Source organism: Xiphophorus hellerii, chromosome 20 (assembly GCF_003331165.1).
Source record: "Xiphophorus hellerii strain 12219 chromosome 20, Xiphophorus_hellerii-4.1, whole genome shotgun sequence".
In the NCBI taxonomy this organism is placed as follows: domain Eukaryota; kingdom Metazoa; phylum Chordata; class Actinopteri; order Cyprinodontiformes; family Poeciliidae; genus Xiphophorus; species Xiphophorus hellerii.
This window is the reverse complement of record NC_045691.1, coordinates 9949884-9970258: the sequence shown is the minus strand read 5'-3', so window position 1 is coordinate 9970258 and position 20375 is coordinate 9949884. Positions and strand designations below refer to the sequence as shown.

At 37.2% G+C, this 20375-nt stretch overlaps 1 protein-coding gene across 4 annotated transcripts; it reads right to left on the bottom strand.

The window, feature by feature from the left end:
- Positions 1-3965: 3965 nt before the first annotated feature.
- tfap2c (transcription factor AP-2 gamma (activating enhancer binding protein 2 gamma)) lies at positions 3966-19088 on the bottom strand. Of its 4 annotated transcripts, none has more exons than XM_032549666.1 (8): positions 19005-19088; positions 15536-15985; positions 15149-15200; positions 13986-14057; positions 13231-13453; positions 12035-12153; positions 9563-9704; positions 3966-9329 (listed from the first exon to the last, which is right to left on the bottom strand). In XM_032549666.1, exons 1-8 carry the CDS (start codon positions 19032-19034, stop codon positions 9035-9037), a joined length of 1383 nt encoding a protein of 460 aa, XP_032405557.1. In that variant the 5' UTR covers positions 19035-19088; the 3' UTR covers positions 3966-9034. The 4 variants fall into 4 exon arrangements, with proteins under 4 accessions (XP_032405557.1, XP_032405556.1, XP_032405559.1 ...); XM_032549665.1 differs by lacking the exon at positions 19005-19088 and adding an exon at positions 16554-17058; XM_032549668.1 differs by lacking the exon at positions 13986-14057 and having other exon boundaries at positions 19005-19087.
- Between the last annotated feature and the right edge of the window lie 1287 nt (positions 19089-20375).

The window sequence follows — 20375 nt, the reverse complement described above, 5'->3', positions numbered from 1 at the left end:
ATGGTACCAAAAAAAAAAAAAAAAAAACCTTTGGAATTGAGCTTTAATACTAATTTGACATTATAAACCTAAATGGAAATCATCATTTAATTTTGCATTTAATAACTAATGATGATCAAAATAGAAGAGAAAAAATGTTTCTATGTAACATTACAGAATAATTTGGATACTGAATTAAAAATATGTAATCTCTTACGGGGATAAAGAAAAAAAAATAATTTAATTATGAGCCAACAGAATGATGCTGTCTATTTGTAAAATTGAAATGAGTCAAACAGAGCTAAGTAGAATTGAAATGAACCTAAAATGCAGTATCTGAATATTAGTTTGAGGGGTGAAGAGGTGGATTGGGAGGGTCTGGTTAGTAGAAAATGTACAAATTATCTTGTAGATAAATATTGAAAATTCAGTGATTTTGCCTAATAAGTACCGGTTATTCAGAAAGTTTTAGAAGTAACATGCAAAATAGTTTGCTTTGGATCAAAAACCGTCACCCACCACATTTATTTGACAATATAGGAATATAATAATAACCATATTGATATTCATATTAAAATTTAAAACAAGATACAATATTCTCCCGATATTTAAACAGATAAAGAGACCAAATTTGGTTTGTTCAGATATTACGCAATTTTTCAAAAGGAAATCTCTTCTCTTTTATACATGATAAATATGAACTTTGATGACATACATACTTTTCAAAAGGGTCTAATGACTTTTAAGGTATAGACCAGCAGCATTGCACACACAATGCACATTATTTAAGAAAGATACTACACAATAATGGCCACAGGTTTCTAAGTTTCTGTCTTTCACCACCCACCAACTGGATTCAGTTTCCTCCTGTCACTCTATCTGTTTTTTAGGCCACACATACACAGCCTCAATTTTCTGTCCTTGGGAATCAGCCATATGTAGACCACAGATGATTAAATCCCAACTGTGGAATTCTGGACACAAAGACAGATCAATAACCTCGAACTAAGCCATAATCCCATTTACAGCAAAAACAACTAAGAGGAGTATCGTAACTGTTTTCTCCTCAAGACTTGTCTATTGTCTTTTGATCCACGGAAACATTTTGGGGAGGTAAACTTCAGAGTGACCAATAAGACCACATGTACAGGGTCTTTTTATCCAACCCTTATGCTCATGATTTAGCCCTTGGTAAACCAGTAAACATCACTGAGAGTAAAATACAGTATATTTTGTGTTTACAGGCCTGTTCGTTTCCCAAACAGCTTGTTCTAATTACTGCACTGAAAACCAAAGTGAACAAGAACTGCTTGTATGGTGTTTTAGAGTTGGAGAAGTCAGATGCCTTTCATTAGACTAGGATGAGCATCAACAACAATATGTTGCCATTTTTCTGCCTTTGTTTCAGGGTGAATGAAGAGGAAGACAGTGTTTTGATTCTAGTCGTGTTTGATTTGGTAGTTGGAAATTAGAGCCTCGTTCACTGCCAGGCTTTCTACAGTTTGCCTAAGGTGGTAGGGTCCATTTTATGAAAAAATACTTTTTTTTTTTTTTTTTGAGGTGTGGGGTTAGGGTGGAAGGGGGTCTTTTGCAGGAGCCCAGCAAATGTACAATTGTTCCCTGAGAAACCAAGACATCTGTTGTCTGTGAGAAGAGAGCACCAGGAGAGGAGGTCTCTGCTGAGGAGTCCTCTTGGTACTCATAGTGACTACAGTGCTGAGTAATTGGTAAAAAATCGACACATATGATGTTGAAGGAAGACGTGTCAAGTCAGAAAGGAAAGAAAACAGGCCACCTCATTCCCAGAGAAAGGAAAAAATAAAAAAAAGAATTACATGAATACAGAGCAGAATAGGAGCAATGATCTTCACCCCGACCCCACTCACCCTCCTCCCCTTCCCTCTGTATCCTTTCCAGACCTAGACTCCAGACTAGCTTCATCCTTGTAATTTAGATTAATTTCTTCCACATTTTCCTCAGGGATTAGGCTGTACCTCTCAACCCCACCCCCTGCCCTTCTACCCAAAGCACGGCACACATATAAACATGCACAGCTCACCCCCTGCCACAGTTTCTTAATACTCTCATTATTAGACTACATTCCCTTTATGTCTAGCCCCACCCAGTCTTGACTTTCATACAAATCACCCCAGAAATGTAAAAAACAAAAATAATAAGTTTAGTTGAGGAAAGTCAATACATCACTCCACTGCTAATGTCTTTTTTGGCATCCATGGAGATTTGCTGTCGACATTAAAGTTAACTCAACTTCTACTGTTTAAATAAAACATAGTCCAATTAGAAAGGGGATAATTATTATTCTAAGTAGCGTGCTATGTGACAATTGAAAGTTTAAGTTGTTTGACCACAGTTACTTCAGTTTTATTAACTATAAAAGTTTTTAGATCCACTAGCTTGGCAATGAATAGGGGTGCTAAAACTTGGATGCAGCAATTACTTTTGAATGAAGTTACTAAAAAGAATAGTATTATCGGGACACAAATAATACTGATCATATTCTTTAAATATTGTGGGATACCACACATTGTGCAACTATTTACTGTAACTGAAGAGGGGATTTATTGTCAGTAAACCACTCTAAAGAAATACAAACAAACCTATTTACAGCAACAAGTTAACCAATACAGTAAAGCAAAGACATTTGGAGGGATTATCACAATGCAAGCATTTACAGACCCATTCAATACATTTAAATATATTTGAAAAGTTAATTTATTTTAGTAACTCTGGCTTGCATGCACAGTGATATTTATGCTGCTTACAGTGTGATGCAACAACTTTGCAAACATGTCAAGGCTTGCTGTTTCGCCAGTATCAAAAACATACGCTTTAAACAGTACAAGTTCACAGGTCTTTAATATATTAGTTCTGAAATTATGGGTGTGAAACTATTGCTAGCTAAGTTAAAGCTAACTAACTGAAGAGTTTATCATATTTGATAAAAAAAAGTTATAATAATGGATGGATTTGAAAAATATTTTCACTGCAAGGTATGTTTTTTAGTTCTCTAGCTTCTACCTGTAGCTGTTTAGTAGCAGCAGGAAACATTTGAAAAACTTTGTCAAAACAGCATCAATAAAGTATACACAGTGAATACATATCAGCAATACTTTCAAAATTGAGAATTTCATTACTATTTAAATCCTTGGTTGTCAACCGGGTTCAAAATATCCTCAAAATGGGAATGAATTGACACATGGTCAGTGTAAAACTTTTCAAAAGGAAAATCTCTTGTTTTTCTGAGACAAGCGATTTGTCTTAGAAAGAAGGGCCTTTTTTCAGACCAGAAAAAGCACAAACGAAAAGACCAAAACTGGCAAAGAGGCATAAAACAACAGCACTATAATTTCCAGACAATGCATTGTATATTTTTGTTGCTTTATGCTGGGTTTTGATATCTAAATAATACCCTTTTTTAAGACTTAAGGTGAAGTTTAAATTATACTGCACATTTCACAACTTCCTCAATTTAACTGACCTAAATTGTAACATTGTTAAAAAATAATCCTAAAAGCACTGCTTTGAAGAAGAAAGCTGTCACATGGGGCACAGGAGCCAGACTACTGGGTGGAAGTCATATTGTTTATTTCTCTTCACCACCACACACAGATAACATAATGCAAACTTTGTTACTCTTTATAACACACACTCCTGAATATCCTATTTTTAACACATACCCAAGTTTATTTACACTCAGTTCCTGTACAAAACCACAAATTCGCAACCTGCTTTATAACCATGAATGGCTCAAGTCCAGCACAAAAAGTGTCTATTGTACTTCATAAAAAACATACCTGGCAAATTACAATTCCAGAGCTTCCCACAGAAATCAACAACAATTTTCAATTGTGATTAAAAAAAACTGCTAAATTAAATTAACAACAGAAAAAATGTCATTTTGCCTGAACATTGACACAGTTGGTAACACCTTTGCCTTGCAGCAAAAATATTCTGTTTTCCTCTATGTATTTGCATGTTCTCCATGTGTGGGTTCTCTCCAGATACTCTGACTTCCTCCCACAATCCAAAAACATTTCTGGCAATTGGTTTTTCTATGTTGTTTTTAGCTATGAGTGAGTGTGTGCTGACCCTTGATGGACTCACAACCCTGTCCAGCGACCTTAAAAAGAAAAGCAGGCATAGGCAATAGAAGGATGCACGGATGGATGTTTTAACTTGAAGTTCATTATATAAATTATAAACATAGTGATGTTTCCCCTAATTGCACAAATTTGAATTTAAACATAAATTATTATTTTTAACAGCTCAAATATTTTTAACTTGGCAGTTACAACTCTTTCCATTACTGACCAAAATGCATTAAATTCCAAACTCTGTCTACACTGGTAAATTTGTTGAGATCTCTTTAATCATATTTTGTGATGCAAGTAAAAGAAATCTATTGTTTATAGATCTACAAAGAGATACAAATGCTTTCTATCTTCACAGAACCAGGAGCAAGCTTAAAACCAATGGTGATTTACAGATAAGAATCTACTACCATCATCTTTCTGACTTGTCTTTTATGACTTGGGATGTTAGGACTATAGTTTAACTCATAAAGTGGTTTCGGTGGTTGGGAACTGCAAGCGAGCGATTAGTCTGGCTGCAAACGAGCCTTAATGCACAACAGATTTCAAACACATTTCTTGAGAGGAAGTGGTTGACTAAACGGAGAAGGGTAAAAGTTAACAGCAAAGTATCTGGGAATATTTGGGGTAAATCTTTTGAAATTTATTACAAAAAGAAAGAGGAAAAGCATTGACACAATTCTTTCTACTGTATGTATCTCCCTGTTTGGAGGTGATTGAAATCACAATGAAAAATAGTTTAATGAAACACAAGATCATGTGGTAAAATTGAAAAAAAGTAGACATGACATCAAGTTATTCCCATTTTGGCACATTTTTCTTCTGTCCTTTGAGCTTCATCATGTGACTTGCCACGACCTACATTAAAAGGTCATGCAGTCAGAGCTAACTTGAACTACAGCTACAGTTCAGTGAAGCTGGAGTTGACAAGTAGCCCAAGGCCTTCATAATGAAATGTAAAGATTACATTAGCATGTCAGTTATATCTCCAATTAAGGAGGTTTCTGAGTCCTTCTCTTTGTTCTTAGAAGTGGTGAATGAGATCAACAAGCTCACGCTTGTCTCCAGTTCCCAGCTACCTTAGGTGTGTCATATGGGAATTGCTCACCCTTGCTCACAGTTTAGAGTGTTTGACCAGTTTTCATGTTGCCAAAGTTTTAGAAATCACACGAAAAAGGATGACACATGGAAAACAGGTGCACTTGCAGCTTGCAGCTAAAACATTTTTCACTTGGTGGCAATGATCACAGGTTTTAACTGTATACATTGGCTGCTCCTTTGGCAGCTCTAGCCAGCTTTAGCCCTTCAAACTTGCCGATGGAAGATTGTCTTTGCAGACGATAGACGATGAAAGTGAATGGAATTTGTGTGTCTTCCAAAACAAAAACTCTCTTATGTGACTGAGTGACAGCCTGAAAGACAACTAATAAGAAGGCGAACAATCAGTTCTGTCTGTTCAAAAAGACATTTTGACTTAGGGAAGTGTTAACTCAACTTGTGTTCAAACAGTCCTGCTTTTTTTCTTCCTCCGCCTATAGCTTGCACCATCATCTGCTCTCCCTGCAATTATCTACTCTTTCAGGCCCATGCATACGGCATAACATGAATAACTGAAGGCAGTTAAGGTCAACTGCTGTGAGGGCTTTGAGCCACTGGGTTCAGGTTGACAGGTCTGGTTAGACTGGTTTCTGAGGGGAGAGGCTGATACTTGTCTTACTGCAAGGGATCTACAGCTAAGTGCAACTGCTGCTGCTTCTTTACTGTGTGACATGTTTTGTTTTGTTTTTTTTTGTTTTTTTGTCAAAAATTGGTTTCTCCTACTGACCTCCATGGCCGTACTTCTGAGAAAAGTAGATAAAAATGATAACATTGTAAAAATAAAAGTAATATAATTTGAAAATAGCTCTCTAAATTAAGTACAAAATGCTTTTCTTCTGTCAATACTGCATTGGTATCATTAATAGAGTAGAAATAAATACATTAACAGATCACATGCATTCTGTCTTAGGTTTTCAACTTTTTTTTGGTGCAGCACCTACTAAAGTCAATTTTAGAAGTTTGTCCACTTTGCATCTGTCACTGATATTTATCAAACTGCTCCTGATACACATAGAGACAGACAATATGATTCAATGTGGACTGGCTGGGCAAGTGATGATTAAGCAACCTTGTTTCCTATGCTAGCTTGTCAACAGTTTTTCATCAGTCTCTCACAGACATCAAAGGTGCTCTCAACAGTATGGGGAAACTTGTAGCAGTACACTGAAACAACAACGGAGTAGAAAAGGAGAGGCGCCACATTAGCTTGACAATACATGTTTGCTGTATCTTAAAACTGTAACTCAGGAAAACCTTCAACATTGCAAACCTTTTTGCAACATGTGGCTGAAGTATCAGGTATTTTTTTGTTGCTTTAGTTTAAATTTTTGCATAAAAACCAACGTGTAACATAGATGACTTTCTGACACAAAGAATGAACTTATGCAATGTAACCAGTAAAGTTGCAGCTGATGTGATTTTAGAGACTGTGCATCTCAATAATTATAATGTCATCGCAATGAGCTGTTTATTTCAGTAACTCAATTCAAAAAGTTAAAGGACGTTATAAAGATTTATTGCGTTGAGTGAGTTTTATTTCAAGCATTCTATTCTGTTAATTTGGATAATTGCGACCTCCAACTTGGCACAAATTTTTGTTTCAGACATTTGAATATTTGCCTTTGAATAATACCAATTAAATAATTATTTTTATTGCACAAATATTATGTCATAATCCATTAATATGTTATGCATCCATATGGTAGTTTAGTGAAAGGGGGAAAAAAAAGGTAGACAAGCAATAGGCATACGCACTGCTAAAGACAAATTTGTTTTGACTCTTGGAGAAGGAGCCTTGACCATGCTCGTTACATGGACATACTTTTCACTAGACTCGCATTCTGTTTTTAAACAGAATGCTGTGTAAAAAATAATTTTCAGAAGGAGAACTTGAGGTTTCATTTGGTGTGTTTTGTAATTATAAAAAATAACATAAAATACACACTTTGAGTATTTTAGTCTGTTTTCAGTTTCGGTTTATTCAGTTTAGTCTATGTGTATTGAATCTACAGAATATACTAAATTCTGTTTTTGACCTGAATTACTGAAATAATACAAAAAAAACTTGTCAACAACATTCTAATGTATTGAGATGAACTTGTACATCATTGTCTATGCTTTTTGTCTTATATAACACAATTTATAAAAATTCATGCCAATATACTTTAATTTACTGAGATAAATTAAAGTTGTTAAGAATGAGGGCCTTTCTTTAAAAGTAACTTTTGAAATCCAGATTAACATGGGAGCCGAACTACCTGAGCAACAAGAAGCCAAGAAAATTTCAGATAAAATCACCATCAACCATTTTCTTAGTTCAAAAATAAACAAGTCGTTTGCCTGCTCTCCACAACACATCTTTGTCCCTCACATGATGCGCTGTTGAGGTCTACGCCTTCAATGAGCTACACAGCCTATTTGTGAAGCTAACTGAGAGCAAATAATGATGACTACTGTTCGCATTAGTTTGGTAGGGGGAATTTTCTTTGGCTGTTTATCTACAGGGAAATCTTCCAACACATGACTTAACCATTTTCTGTGAACTATTGCTGAGAAACTAGGCCATAAAAAGGGAAATGTGTGTTTCTGTGATCTGGGCAACATCACTTGCACACCGGATCTGGCTTCAGGCTTTCATTTTTTATTTGTATTTGATCCTGGAACTTTGAAACATTTTTTTTTACATCTTTAACAAAAAAGGCAAATCATGCCCATTTCCTAAACTCTACTTGAGAAAAAAATCTAACCCATTTTAAAAAGTTTCTAACACATCCTGTAAAAAGTTAGACCATATACCTCAATGATGCTATTATTTACACAAACCCATTAAATTACAACATAAATTAAAAAATATATATTTACATTCCAGGAAAACAAATTGAATAAAATTCTATGTTTTGACATTTTGAATTTAATGTCTAGTTAAAAACATTTTAAAAGAAAGAAATATGTACAAGTACACACATTCTTACGACACGCATTCATAGTAAGATTGATATTTGGCTGATGTTACCTCATGCTTTCAAACACTAATGTTGGAGAACAGAATTGTGTGAATGCCTGTCATCCACACAAACACTTACAAGGCGTCTTTTGTAGCATCTTTAAAGTCTCTGATTTGTGAATGAGCACTGACTGAAAAATTCTTGCCAGACTCAAATGTCTCCCATTAAGCAAAGCATGATAACACTGGAGTCAGAGCGGGGTGTACAAAATAATAATAATAATACAAAAACAAAGACAACAGAGTGTATTTTTGTATCTCATTTTTTCGCTATGTCTCTTCCTTTCTGTCTGTCTCTCACACATAAACACACACAACACACACACACTTAAAAATTGTCCTTTGCAGGTCCATTGAGACACAGGAAATCAGTGGATTTGCCTCCAGACTGAAGGGGGAGGGCAAGGAGAAGGGGTGCTGAGTGGAATTCACAGCCATTGCAACTCATCTTAAGATGATGTCCACTAGAAAAAAAAAAACTGAATGCACTTGTTCCCATCCCCCTTTAAAGAAAACTGTAGTTGAGTTGGAATTTTATGGAACTGGATCGCTATTGTTTGATGGTATGTTTAACCATCACAGAAGCAGCTCCCAAAAAGCCGAGTCCACAGAATTCCCTATTTGGAGTCAGCACTTACCGACGTGTAGCCATCTGTGACAAATCCAAAGTTTTGTAGAAATATACATTTACATTGGAAGCACACATACACACCCACATACAAAATAAGCTCTCAAAATGGTAATACTAAAGATAAGTTTCAAAAAGTCCAAAACAGGGAGAGGGCAGCAAGAATGAGTGTATTCTGTGATTGTGAAATTCAGGTTTTCTCCTTTTGAGCTCTCATTTCCTGTGCTTGTCCATCTTGTCAGTGGACTTGCTCCCGCTCTCCGAGGATCCCTGGGTTTCACTGCCAGAACTCAAGTACATCTTGTCCACTTGTTTGAGCGCCTCATTTAGGTAGTTCTGGAGGGAGGTCATTGCAGCGCATATGGCTGGAGAACCAAATCCATGAGTGATGAGGCTGAAATGAGTCAGGCAGCCCTGGATTCCAGGCTCCAAGATGGGCGCCGGCCTTGAGTTTCCTAACGGTGACCGGTCCTGTGTGAGCAGGTCAGTAAATTCTTTGCAGATTTGCCTGAGGGTAGAGAAACCAGTCAGGATAGATGCAATAATATACTTGGCCTGAAAGCCAACCCAATAGATAACACAGTGGGTGTTTCAATAAGGTAGCTGCTCTACTGCCAAAATAACAGAGCAAAAACAGGCTTTGAAAAACTAAAAAAAAAAAAGGCAAGTTGCAACTTGACTCTGTTACAAGTGAATAAATGCGTGCAAATAAGATGCAAACCACAAATTAGAAATACTGACTTAGCAGCGAGGAGCATGTTCTTGCGAGAGTTGACCTCGTTGCGCTCCACATGGGGCCTGCCCAAGTATTCAGCTATTGCCTTTGCAGGAAACTCAGTCTCGCATACATAACCAAAGTCTCTTGCTAAATGAACAGCTTCACCTGTAGAAACAAAAATCAAAAATCAGTTGTTGTTAGCTCAAACCACCAGACACAAGACATTTCTTCTTCCAGACAACTCCCCAAAACCTACTCTAAATTCACACCATATTCTTGCGCACGAAGGGAAAAGTTCATACTGTTGTTTAAAGAGTTGGATGAAAAGAAAACAATTCCCTCTGACTGCTACTCTCATTCCTTCCAAAACAACTGCAGTAATTAGGGTGTCGAATTCTAAACCGGGTAGAAGTGACAACAGTGGCTCTTCTGGTCTGAGCTCAACATGATTAACATGCACTTTGGTGGCATGAGTCATGTTTTCTTACACCTATTTAAGTTCTTTTAGAAGCTATGCTCAACAAGGACAGAGTCTATAAGCAAAAACGGCAGACTTCCAAATATTACTTCCAATGGTTCTGAATTGCACCTTTTCCTTAGTCTGGGAATGCAAAGTTGAAAGGCTTTACTCTTAAGACACAAGTAATGAAGATGTGAAACATTAAATTTAATTAAATTTTCTCATCTTTGATCAAAATGTATGAGCAACAGTTTAAATTGGGTCAGACTTTTGTTTTTATTTTCCTTATTTTAAATTACAAACATACAATTACTGGCAAAGAGACATGGAAATATGCTTATTTCATATTTGTACCCCCTGTCACCGTGAACAGTAAATATGCGCCACCCTGAAATATATTTACAAACATATTGTAAAGATTAGTGTTTTCCACACTGAGCTAAGAATGAAAAATAATTTGTAAAAAATATTTTTTCCTTAAACACTTTGCCCAAACTAATCCAAATGTTAGAGCAGTGCTTATTTTTGACATTATTATTTGTCTGCTTTTATTTACTTGTTGAAAAATAAATGAAACTAGACTTCAAATGTGAAATAAAAATCAAATAAGCACTTTTATTCTTTCATGACTGGTTTCCGATTCTGTTGTCCAATGACCATGACATCTAAATGTGGATTTTTGATGATTTCTTTACGACTAAATTGGTGTTGTTCTTATGTTACTATCTCACACTATATGATAATATCAAATTTTCAAATGTGACTTGTAAATGTATCAAGATCTATAATTTATCTATTCACGCAATAGTATTGCCAACCCTACATTTCAACCTGTTGGGAAGAAAGCCATCTAAACAGAATCTGTTAACCTGGAGGATGATTACTAGTGTTAAGACCTCTTGCCTGTGGAAAACAAAGCCAGTGGAAGGAGTTTATTTCCATCTTGAGGTTGCTTTGATTTGCACTGTCATAATGGGCTTATGTGGATAAATGGTAATACTGAGGGCATAAAGCACCTCAAGCTATGCTTTTTTGATAGTCTTGCACATAACTAACAGGATTCAGGCAGATGTTCAGAAGCACAAGCTTTAAGGTCAGCTGGCCCTCCTGGGGAGCTGAACACAACAAAACAAGGCTTAATTCAGCTTTGAAGGTCTTGAAATAAAACAGGCCTCCAGTCATTCTCCTGCATAGAATCATTAGCCTATTTATAAAAATGAATGGGAATCTAGAGAGGGAAAAAAAATATCCGGCTTCAGCCAGCGGCAGGTAGGCGGTTTGAAAGTGATACTGTGATCATATGAAAGTCTAACCGTATCAAGATACATCTGCCATATACAAGGTGACAAATTTTTATCTTGCCTATAGCTCATGCCATAAAGAGCACTACACCAATAAAACTTGGTATGAGGGGATCTTGGCTGGTTTGCATTAAAAAAATACAAAATAATAATAATCAGAGTATGTAATTAAAAACTGGTGTTGTCTTGTTTGGGATTTTGAAAACAAAATAAATATTTTTTACTAAGCAGTAACAACCAAATATAAAAATAGATTTTACTCTTCCAACACTAAACAGAGAAGGACTTATTTCTGAGAGAAGTTTGCTAGTTAGAAGTTGTCTGTCAGTCCATTTCTTTTTGGTGGATTCAGATAGCTGTTTATAGAAGAACAGCTTAGAGAATAAAGCCTGAATGCCTCATGGACATGTTTTTATCGGCTCAAGACAAAAGTAAAAAATTGTCATTGACAAATCGTTTCTTCTATTCTTATTTTGACCAACTGGAGAGGCTACTCATCCATGCAAAAGATCACCCAATTCATACATACTGCTAGCCACTTAAACACCTCTCTCAAGAACAAAGCTGATTGACAGGCGGTTTGAATTGTTTTATGATTGCGCTCTAATAAAAACACACTATGCTGAGGAGAATGACACTCGTACATTCCCACGCTATCTGAGCAGCATTCCAGCCGGTGTAAGATGCAGTAAAAGTCAGAAAGGTACGATATGCTCCCGAGTGATGCGTCATACCTTCTACAAGTGAGGTAAGTAGAGTGACATTGGCCGCCTTCCTTCTTCCAGCAGGCAAATTAAGCCCAATTTTATCCAGCTTCTCTCGCAGAGAACGACCTCCATTTTTTGACTTGGCTCTGCAGGACAACACAAAAACAAATTGAGTCCAAGTCCTTGAAAGCAGCAACAGATTTTAGATGGACATTATTTCATTTTAAGAAAAAAATCTCACCAATACTATTTGATAGTATTTTCTATTATTTTATGAGTTTTGGTGATAATTATTTAAGAAAATTGAACATGTGCATTAAAAGAAAATAATTAGTGTGTGAAATTTTAGTAGTGCAGGAACATTATAGAAAAGAAGGTTTCACTCCATGTTTAATATTCTAAAATATAAAGTGCTTCTCCTAATCTAAAAGAAAAACAAAAAAAAATCGAATGATTCAAAAACGAAACAGATCCATCACTCAAACATGCATTTGTAGAGGCTCTCATACTCTTAACTTGCCATGGCAGAGTCAGTTTTCTGCATGGTCAGGCCGACATCTCTCCCTCTATACTGTGGGTGAGAGATCTTTAGAGAGGCATGTGCGACTAAATCCTCCCGACCCCCCCATCATCTCAACGCACTCCCCTCCAGCCCCGGTTTCTGTACTCACAAGCCCCCTCCCTTAAGTATTTGACCTACATAAAAAGCGCTGTGTATGTCAACATTAACAAAGGCACATGGGAAGTGGCAAACATGCACTTTGACAAAAAAAATTGCTCTGATCAGGGGTGTTAAGCACAAATGGTCACATTTGGCACAAAGCCCCACCCCACCTCTTCAACAGACTGTCACTGTAACATATGTGACAAAAGAGCAACTGCTATAGCGCAGATAAAACTATACACCATGCAAACATCAGCAAACACAATCACACACTTTTCAGATTAACATGTTAGAACAAGGAATGCCTTGTAAAATACATAAAAAGAGCACAAGCCAAGCTGAACTTTAAAAAACAAAGTATTTTCCATGAGCCACTGAGCTTTGAGGTATGGCTAATATTCTATTGTGTTATTATGATTTATATCTAAGGTTTTTATAATGGCTTACAGATAGAAGACATATAACATTTAAGGTTGAAAGTAAAATCAGGTCAAGAAGGGAAAAAAAAATTATATTCAATCCAGTCAAGCTGTCATGATAAATGAATTTAAGCCTCGACCTGCGTAAAACTCCTCCCAGGAGTGATGCGTTCAGGCACTCCGGGGGTGACAAACGCCTCTGGACTTCAGCCACAGTAACCTTGTACTTGGATGTGGAGCTCAACAAGGAAAGGCGGCCCGGTACGGAGCAGAACACCTCTGTGGGGTTTGATACCATGCCCAGCAGTGACTCTTTCTGGAAGGGAAGGCCCAGCGTGTTGCCTTTCGGTAATGTGACAGGGCCTGGAGAGAAAGGGAAAAACCTACATTATGAACACAAAAAAAAGAATTGTGGTTGGGCAACAGTGATTGTTTGCATATGCCCTTTTCCAGTGTACGTACATAAGCTCTAAATCCTTCCTTGAATGTCTGTTTTTTTGCATGTAATCACAAGAAGCTGTGCGTGTGTGACTGTGTGTATGTATGTATGATTAAGCAGCTCCGAGGAAACCAGTCTTTGGTGAATGAGTGTTTACAAGAAACATTTTTTTGAACCTTTCGAAATATTGTATGGTTCATGAAACACTGGATGCCTGAAGGTTAGCCCTCATTTTAAACACCATCCACAAACAGGTATCCACAAACAGGCTGAACCTCATTTAAACCCTTACTTTGTAAAGGACCTGCTCTCTTCTAAAAAATATTTACAACTTTGTTTTTGATCACATTCAATAAAGATTTATTTTAATCAAACACAAAAGGACTGACAGTCTGCAGACAAACAAAAAACAGTACAGCACACTACAATACAAAATACAGCTATCTTCATCCTCACCAGCAAGAAAGCCCCCCTGATAATAAGTCCTCTGTATGCGATCAAGGTTCCTGCCACCTCGTAGTCCTAATACTGAGACAGAAATCACAGAGTCACATGGGTGTTTCACTTCTTCCTCTGGGGCACATGCCTGGGAATGACATGCCATTGTTTACAAGTGGAAAACCTAGATTGCCTATAGCGTGGCCTTCAGCATGGGAACAACATAATGACCCATCACTGATTTCCATAACATCATGGAGATGGGCTGCTTTATTCTGCTGCATAAATAGCTTTCTGCTTGTAATTGTGGTATCTATCTATCTATCTATCTATCTATCTATCTATCTATCTATCTATCTATCTATCTATCTATCTATCTATCTATCTATCTATCTATCTATCTATCTATCTATCTATCTATCTATCTATCTATCTATCTATCTATCTATCTGTCTGAAGTTTTATTGGACCCTGTTGTCAAAGCAGCAAAAGTTTCAAAACACAATTCGTGCCCCAATGGATTTCCAAACTGTCCTTCCTGTGCAACCCAAACGCCACACCCAACCAGAAGCTGGTCCTTCAAACAGCCAAACACAATTCAAGATTCAAGACCAACTCCTAAATTCCTGAAAACGTGATCAGAAAAGATTTGCTATAAAGAGCTTGAAAGATGATTCAAAGCCTTCCTCCTCTGCTCCTTACTCAACACTGCCCAGCTGCCAGATTGCTCAATTTTCCCATCATGTCAGCTACAGCCTTCCGAATTTGAAAGCAGGGATCAGCTCCTTTCCCACTGATGAATCCATTCAAGCACCTTCACTAACAGAATAGGTGGAGGATCATGTCAAGCTTAGATGAGTGCATCTCGTGGCTACATGCGGATTATCATCGTGCAGAGCAGCAGTGCAAATAAAAGACAAAAAGCTGCCTCCTTCTGTGCACTCAGTGCCCTGACATGCCATCAGAAGCATGGTATTTTTTTGGAATATAGAGTGAAAAAACACAGTTCTTGTTGTATAATTTCCCATTCCTGTTAGTAATTACTGCATTGGCTGCACAAAGACTACAAAGGCAAATGTACCCCAGGCAGCAAATTCAAACAAGAGCACTCTTTTTCTTTTTCACTTTCATTCTTTCTCTCTTTTCTTTATTCTAACTTTAAAGAACTTGGGAAAACTTACCTTTTTTGATGACTGTCTGATCTGGCATAATAATACTGTGGTCATCTACATGCTGATTAAAAACACAGAAAGAAGTAGATAAGGATATTTTGTTGATGCAACATAAATGAGTAAACTTAGATTAATTTGACAGAGTTTAACGTTATAGTCAAAATTTGAGTGAAAAATGTGAAGAAGATGATATTTAATCTGGATTATTGTAAATTTAGAAAGTATGGAAAATTACCTAAAATTGAAATTTTTGAAATGATCAATCAGTGACTTTTTAATTTCTTAGAATAATCCACAAGGTTTTTAAAAATGCAAATGGGTTTAAGAATCTGCTTCGCTCATGTTCAGTAACTCCAAAATATACCGTCAAGTAGTTACATGTTGCAATTCTCTTACCTGAACGTCTTCCAGTCCAGGGCCCATGTCATGAATTCCCATATTATCACCAATAACAGAAGAGTCCAGGCTGTGCGGGGGCAGCAGCTCCGGCCGCCGGAACCCCTCTCTTCTCACCCCGGACGAGCCTCCCTCGAGGCCCAAGATTTGGCTCGCCAGTCCGCTCCTCCCGAGTCCGTCCTGGCCTTGCCGGCCGGGCCAGGACGGCTGCTGCTGGTTCGACGAAGGCGACTGGTGTATGGAGTTAATGTTGAACGGGTCGCTGAGATGAGAGTATGGGTCGGTGGACTGGGGGTAGGAGATGGGCTGGTACGGAGGTGGAAAGTACGGGGGCTGGAAGTCTGAACCAGCCGAGTGTGAGAGGGAAGGAGACGGGCTATAGAGGTGCTGACTGACCGCTGGCAGGTGAGGCAGCCGGGAGTTCCCATTGCTGTTGCCGTCATGCCTTTCCTTTGAGAGGGAAGAGACGAGACAGCTGAGCGAGATGGCAACTGCAGGGCAAGTGGTGATATATATGTCTTAAGGAAATTATAGGTGTCATATACCTTATCTCTTGAAAGATTTCCAATAAAAATAATTACCAGTTAGGTGCGCATTAGGACTGGTAATAGGATTTTTCTTTACCTATTTAAATAAAGGTGTATTTTAAATCACTTGCCATAATAACTATAAAACAAAATATTTTATTTCATATTATTATTATTATTATTATTATTATTATTATTATTATTATTATTATTATTATTATATTCTTAAAGCTTTATTACATTTTATTTTCAATAACTGCAACAAAGTTTCAAAGTTGTAAATTCTTTTGATAAGTTTTGCCCAGCATTACTGTCCAAACATGCGTCCTGCTTTGTTAATGTTACAGACCTTTTCATGCTTTCCTCTTTTTTTCTATTCGCACATGGAAATAAACATCAACCCGCGCAACAATTCGTGTTGTTGAAAACCCAACTTTTCCTTCTCTTCACTCCGAGTTCGTTTTGAACGACGGTATATTATCTAAACTCACCTCACAGTCTTCTTCATATTTTACGTTGTCAGCTAGTTTCCACAACATTCTGTCCGAGTTTCTCCGTTGCAAAAAAAATAAAAAAAATAAAAATAAATAAACTAAAAAAAAAAATAACAACGAGAAAGCAAGAAGAAGAGGAAGAAAAAGAAAACGTCGCCTTGGGTTAATCCAGGTGTGGAAAAAATGGGAGCTCCCTTGAGATCATGAAGCCGATTGCTCTTCTGCTGCAGCAAACAGACAGCAAAGTTGTGAGGTGAGGGCTCAAGGGCAAACTGACCCACGGACTGACGCTCCCACAGCAGACAGGCTATGAGCCTATGAGTCTCCGTACCCACTGTGAGAGAAAACAGTCGTCAAACAATATTTCTCACCCCCCTTTCTCTCTCCGGTCAGTGCGCTCTGGAGTTGTGTTGTGAAAGTGGGCACAACTGCTGCATAAGAAACTTGACTCCCTCTTTTGGACGAAACAGAGACGTTCAATCCTATTGGGCCGGGAAAAAAAATTAGCTCTGTGATATATCTGCACAGCGACTGTGAGAGGGCGTTACCCTGTACAAGGATGCCGATGACAGGGTGGAACAAAACAACCTCTGATTGGCGGGAAGATGGCCCAATCAGAAGCATGTCCGTCTGTGCAGCCGTGTTGTGTCGGTGTCAAAAATTGAAACCCTCCCTCCAAACTTCTAAATCACTTTTTGTGTGCAGCGATGGATACAGCTTCTTACCACAAAACTAATTAGGTTTCCTGTGATTTTGGTTTTCTCTTCAAACGCAATGGGTTCCTGAACCGAAGGTCTTGTGTTTTTGAAAAGACAACCAGATGTTCTGGATTACAGTCCTTGTAAACCAACTGGGTCCGGTGTAAATCGTTGTGAAATAAATCCCCTTATCATTAAAAGAAAACAGCTTATTTTACCCGTAGCTGAACATGTTTCCTATCGATAAAACTTAAAAATGGCGTATTTAGTTTAATGTCTAGGGTGATTACTGGCCGGAACCGACAAAATGGGAATTAAAAAACGCCGCTCTGTTTGATTTTTGGGAGTTAGTTCCACCCCCCCGTTAAAATTGCTATTTTCAAGCCAAAAATTCCCCTCGTTATATGAGATATATTTTTTCCAACAATATTTTTGAATTATTTGATTTCATATAGTCTTCCAAAATTATTATTATTATTGTTATGTAGATCATTTTGATAATTATTAACAACTTACTGCTATACTACTATAATACTATATTCCGAGAAAAATCCAATATATCTTTTTTATTATTATTATTATTATTATTGTCTCGCCGAAAATGCTGTTTTATTTATTTATTTATTTATTTTCTAAGTCAACTCTAAAGGAGCTTGAACGCCTGGCGACTCTATAAACAGGTCAATGAGGTTTTAATGTTATGGTTTTTCTCAGTGGTCGTTAAGTGCTCGTTTCAAACCACAACAAACCCCAAAGTTTAGCAGATTATTTATGTTTAACAAAAAAAACAAAAACGAAAAGCTTTCGAAACTCAAAGAATCTCAACTAACAACTCTTTCACAGATTCATTTACATCTTAGAGGAAACCTCATTTTTAAATTAAACAGTGATTTGCATGATTGACTTGAGTTTTATTTTTGACAGTTTGACATTAGTTTCCGTCACTGTCCTTTAGTCGGGAGCGATTTATTACTGAAATTACTACAATTTGACGTCTAAGCCTACAATGGACAGCCTTTTGTCCTGTAGTGAAAAAGTCTGTGGCGTCTATCCACACAAGCTGTGATTCTCCAGTGAGTATGGGAACCACAGGACGTGAGCGACAGAGGATTATCCTCTTCTTTTATTCTTTTTTTTTTCCAGCGTGTTGCTTCTTGGCTTGTTGTGATGCCAAGCAGAAACAAAATGCACGTTGATTAAATATCATCCTCTTTAGCAGGCCTGCTGAGGAAAGTTAGTCACGCTTGGCTGGACTGTATAATGCTTTGAACAATCTGAAAAGTGCAGCTTGGCATAACGATGACAGTGATATCTGACTCATTTGATGTCAGGTGTAAAGATGAACTGGATCTGTTCCCGGGTACATTAAAAAAAATACCACACATGCCAATGAGCCTGTCCTGTCAGGTGATTGGTTTAATTTAACTCTTAGCAACAAAATGAAAAACACATTTTGAAAACGTAGTAGCTTGAAAACGGATAGGCTTTAACTTAAAAAAAAAATCAACATTTTAATACAAGCGAATCAGATTCTGCATGATTCTGACTATTATTAAACCACAAGTGTTTCCGAAACTCATACAGCGCTACAAGATTACAAATCAGTGATTAAGGGGAAAATACAAAATAATAGGAATCCAGTCTGAACAGATAAAGGGCAATAAACATAAAACAAGTTTTGTTTTTAATGGAATCAGTCGTAAGAGAACCCCAACTAAACACAAGCACACAGGGGGAGGAATCAACTCACCCTCCAGTCTATCCTCTCCAGCACAGACATCTGCAAGGCTCCAGTTGCGGCAATCCCTCTGAGACCCAGCGACTGACTGAAACCACGGAGTTTTACTTCACCTGATTATCGTGCAGTGCGCATGCGCCGGTGTAACCGATACACCTGAGTGGGACAAATCAAATGTCACTCATCCACGGAATCTGCAGGTGTTTTTTTTTTTTTTTTTTCTTGGCTTATGGAATAAAATATTTTTTGAAAGTGTGAAACGAAGTCTAAGACTAAAATAAAATGATAATTTTGAAGATACATGCTAAAGTATAATGTGCGGATCTAGGAATGGGATTATAAAAATGTAAAGCGGATTTTTAAACCAGTCTCAACATATTAAAAGGTAAAAACAAAGTTTTACAGGTTGAGGATTAAAAGAAAACGAGAGAAAAAGAGAGGAATTTTGGGATGAGGTAATTCCTCCCCCCGTAAATGACATCGCCCCGGGCTGACCAGAAGAATCTCCTTTCAAAGGCAACTGAAGCTTTTTAAAGGGCAAGAATGGCTGCTGTTATCTGATCTCCACCTAAATGTTTTGTTTGTTTTTTTTCCCCAAGTAAAACCAGTGAATACATCAAAGTTTCTCAAAATGTTGCTCAAAATGTGATTGATAAATCTGGTTAAAGGAAAAGAAGAGCGCACCTCCCTGATCCGCGTTCTGACCTGCCATGACGCTGCGGCCTCATCAAGAAATCTGACTTTCACTGAAATTTAATTTAGGTTAATTTAGAGAGCGTCTCTTTATAAAGGCACCATGCAGACAATTACCAAACCAGCAAAGAAAAGGTCTCAACATGCAATCAGCACCATACAGATCACACAGAAAGCAGGTAGGATGAAAACTGCTTGCAATAAAGTACCTACTTTATTAGATTAAAAAGATTAATTATAACTCAAGTATTTATTGGAACTAAGATGGATTAACCAATTTGCTTTTTTTTTTTTTTAAATTGGAGGTTGTTCTTCCATTAAAATATAGTTGTGCTACCTTTATAAATAAAAACATCCGGGCTCGACAAACTGAAAAATATAGCACAATTTTTGGTTGAATTTTGTATTTTTGTATTTATTTTTTTAGAAAGGCAAACCCGCCAGTCAAAGCTTCTTCGACATTTGAAAGACCACAGTAGGCCAACATGGTTTGAAATAAAACAAATCTTGTATAATAAATCAAGTATTTTATGGTTCCCATTATTTTTTCAGCCGTGATGATTCTTAAACTGGCATTAGATCAGCACTTGTACCACTTAGGCATATAATAAATCTCAATAAAGGCAAATAAAAAGGAGAACATTTATAGTGCAACTTTGTGCTTAGAAACCGAAACCTTTTGTATACAAA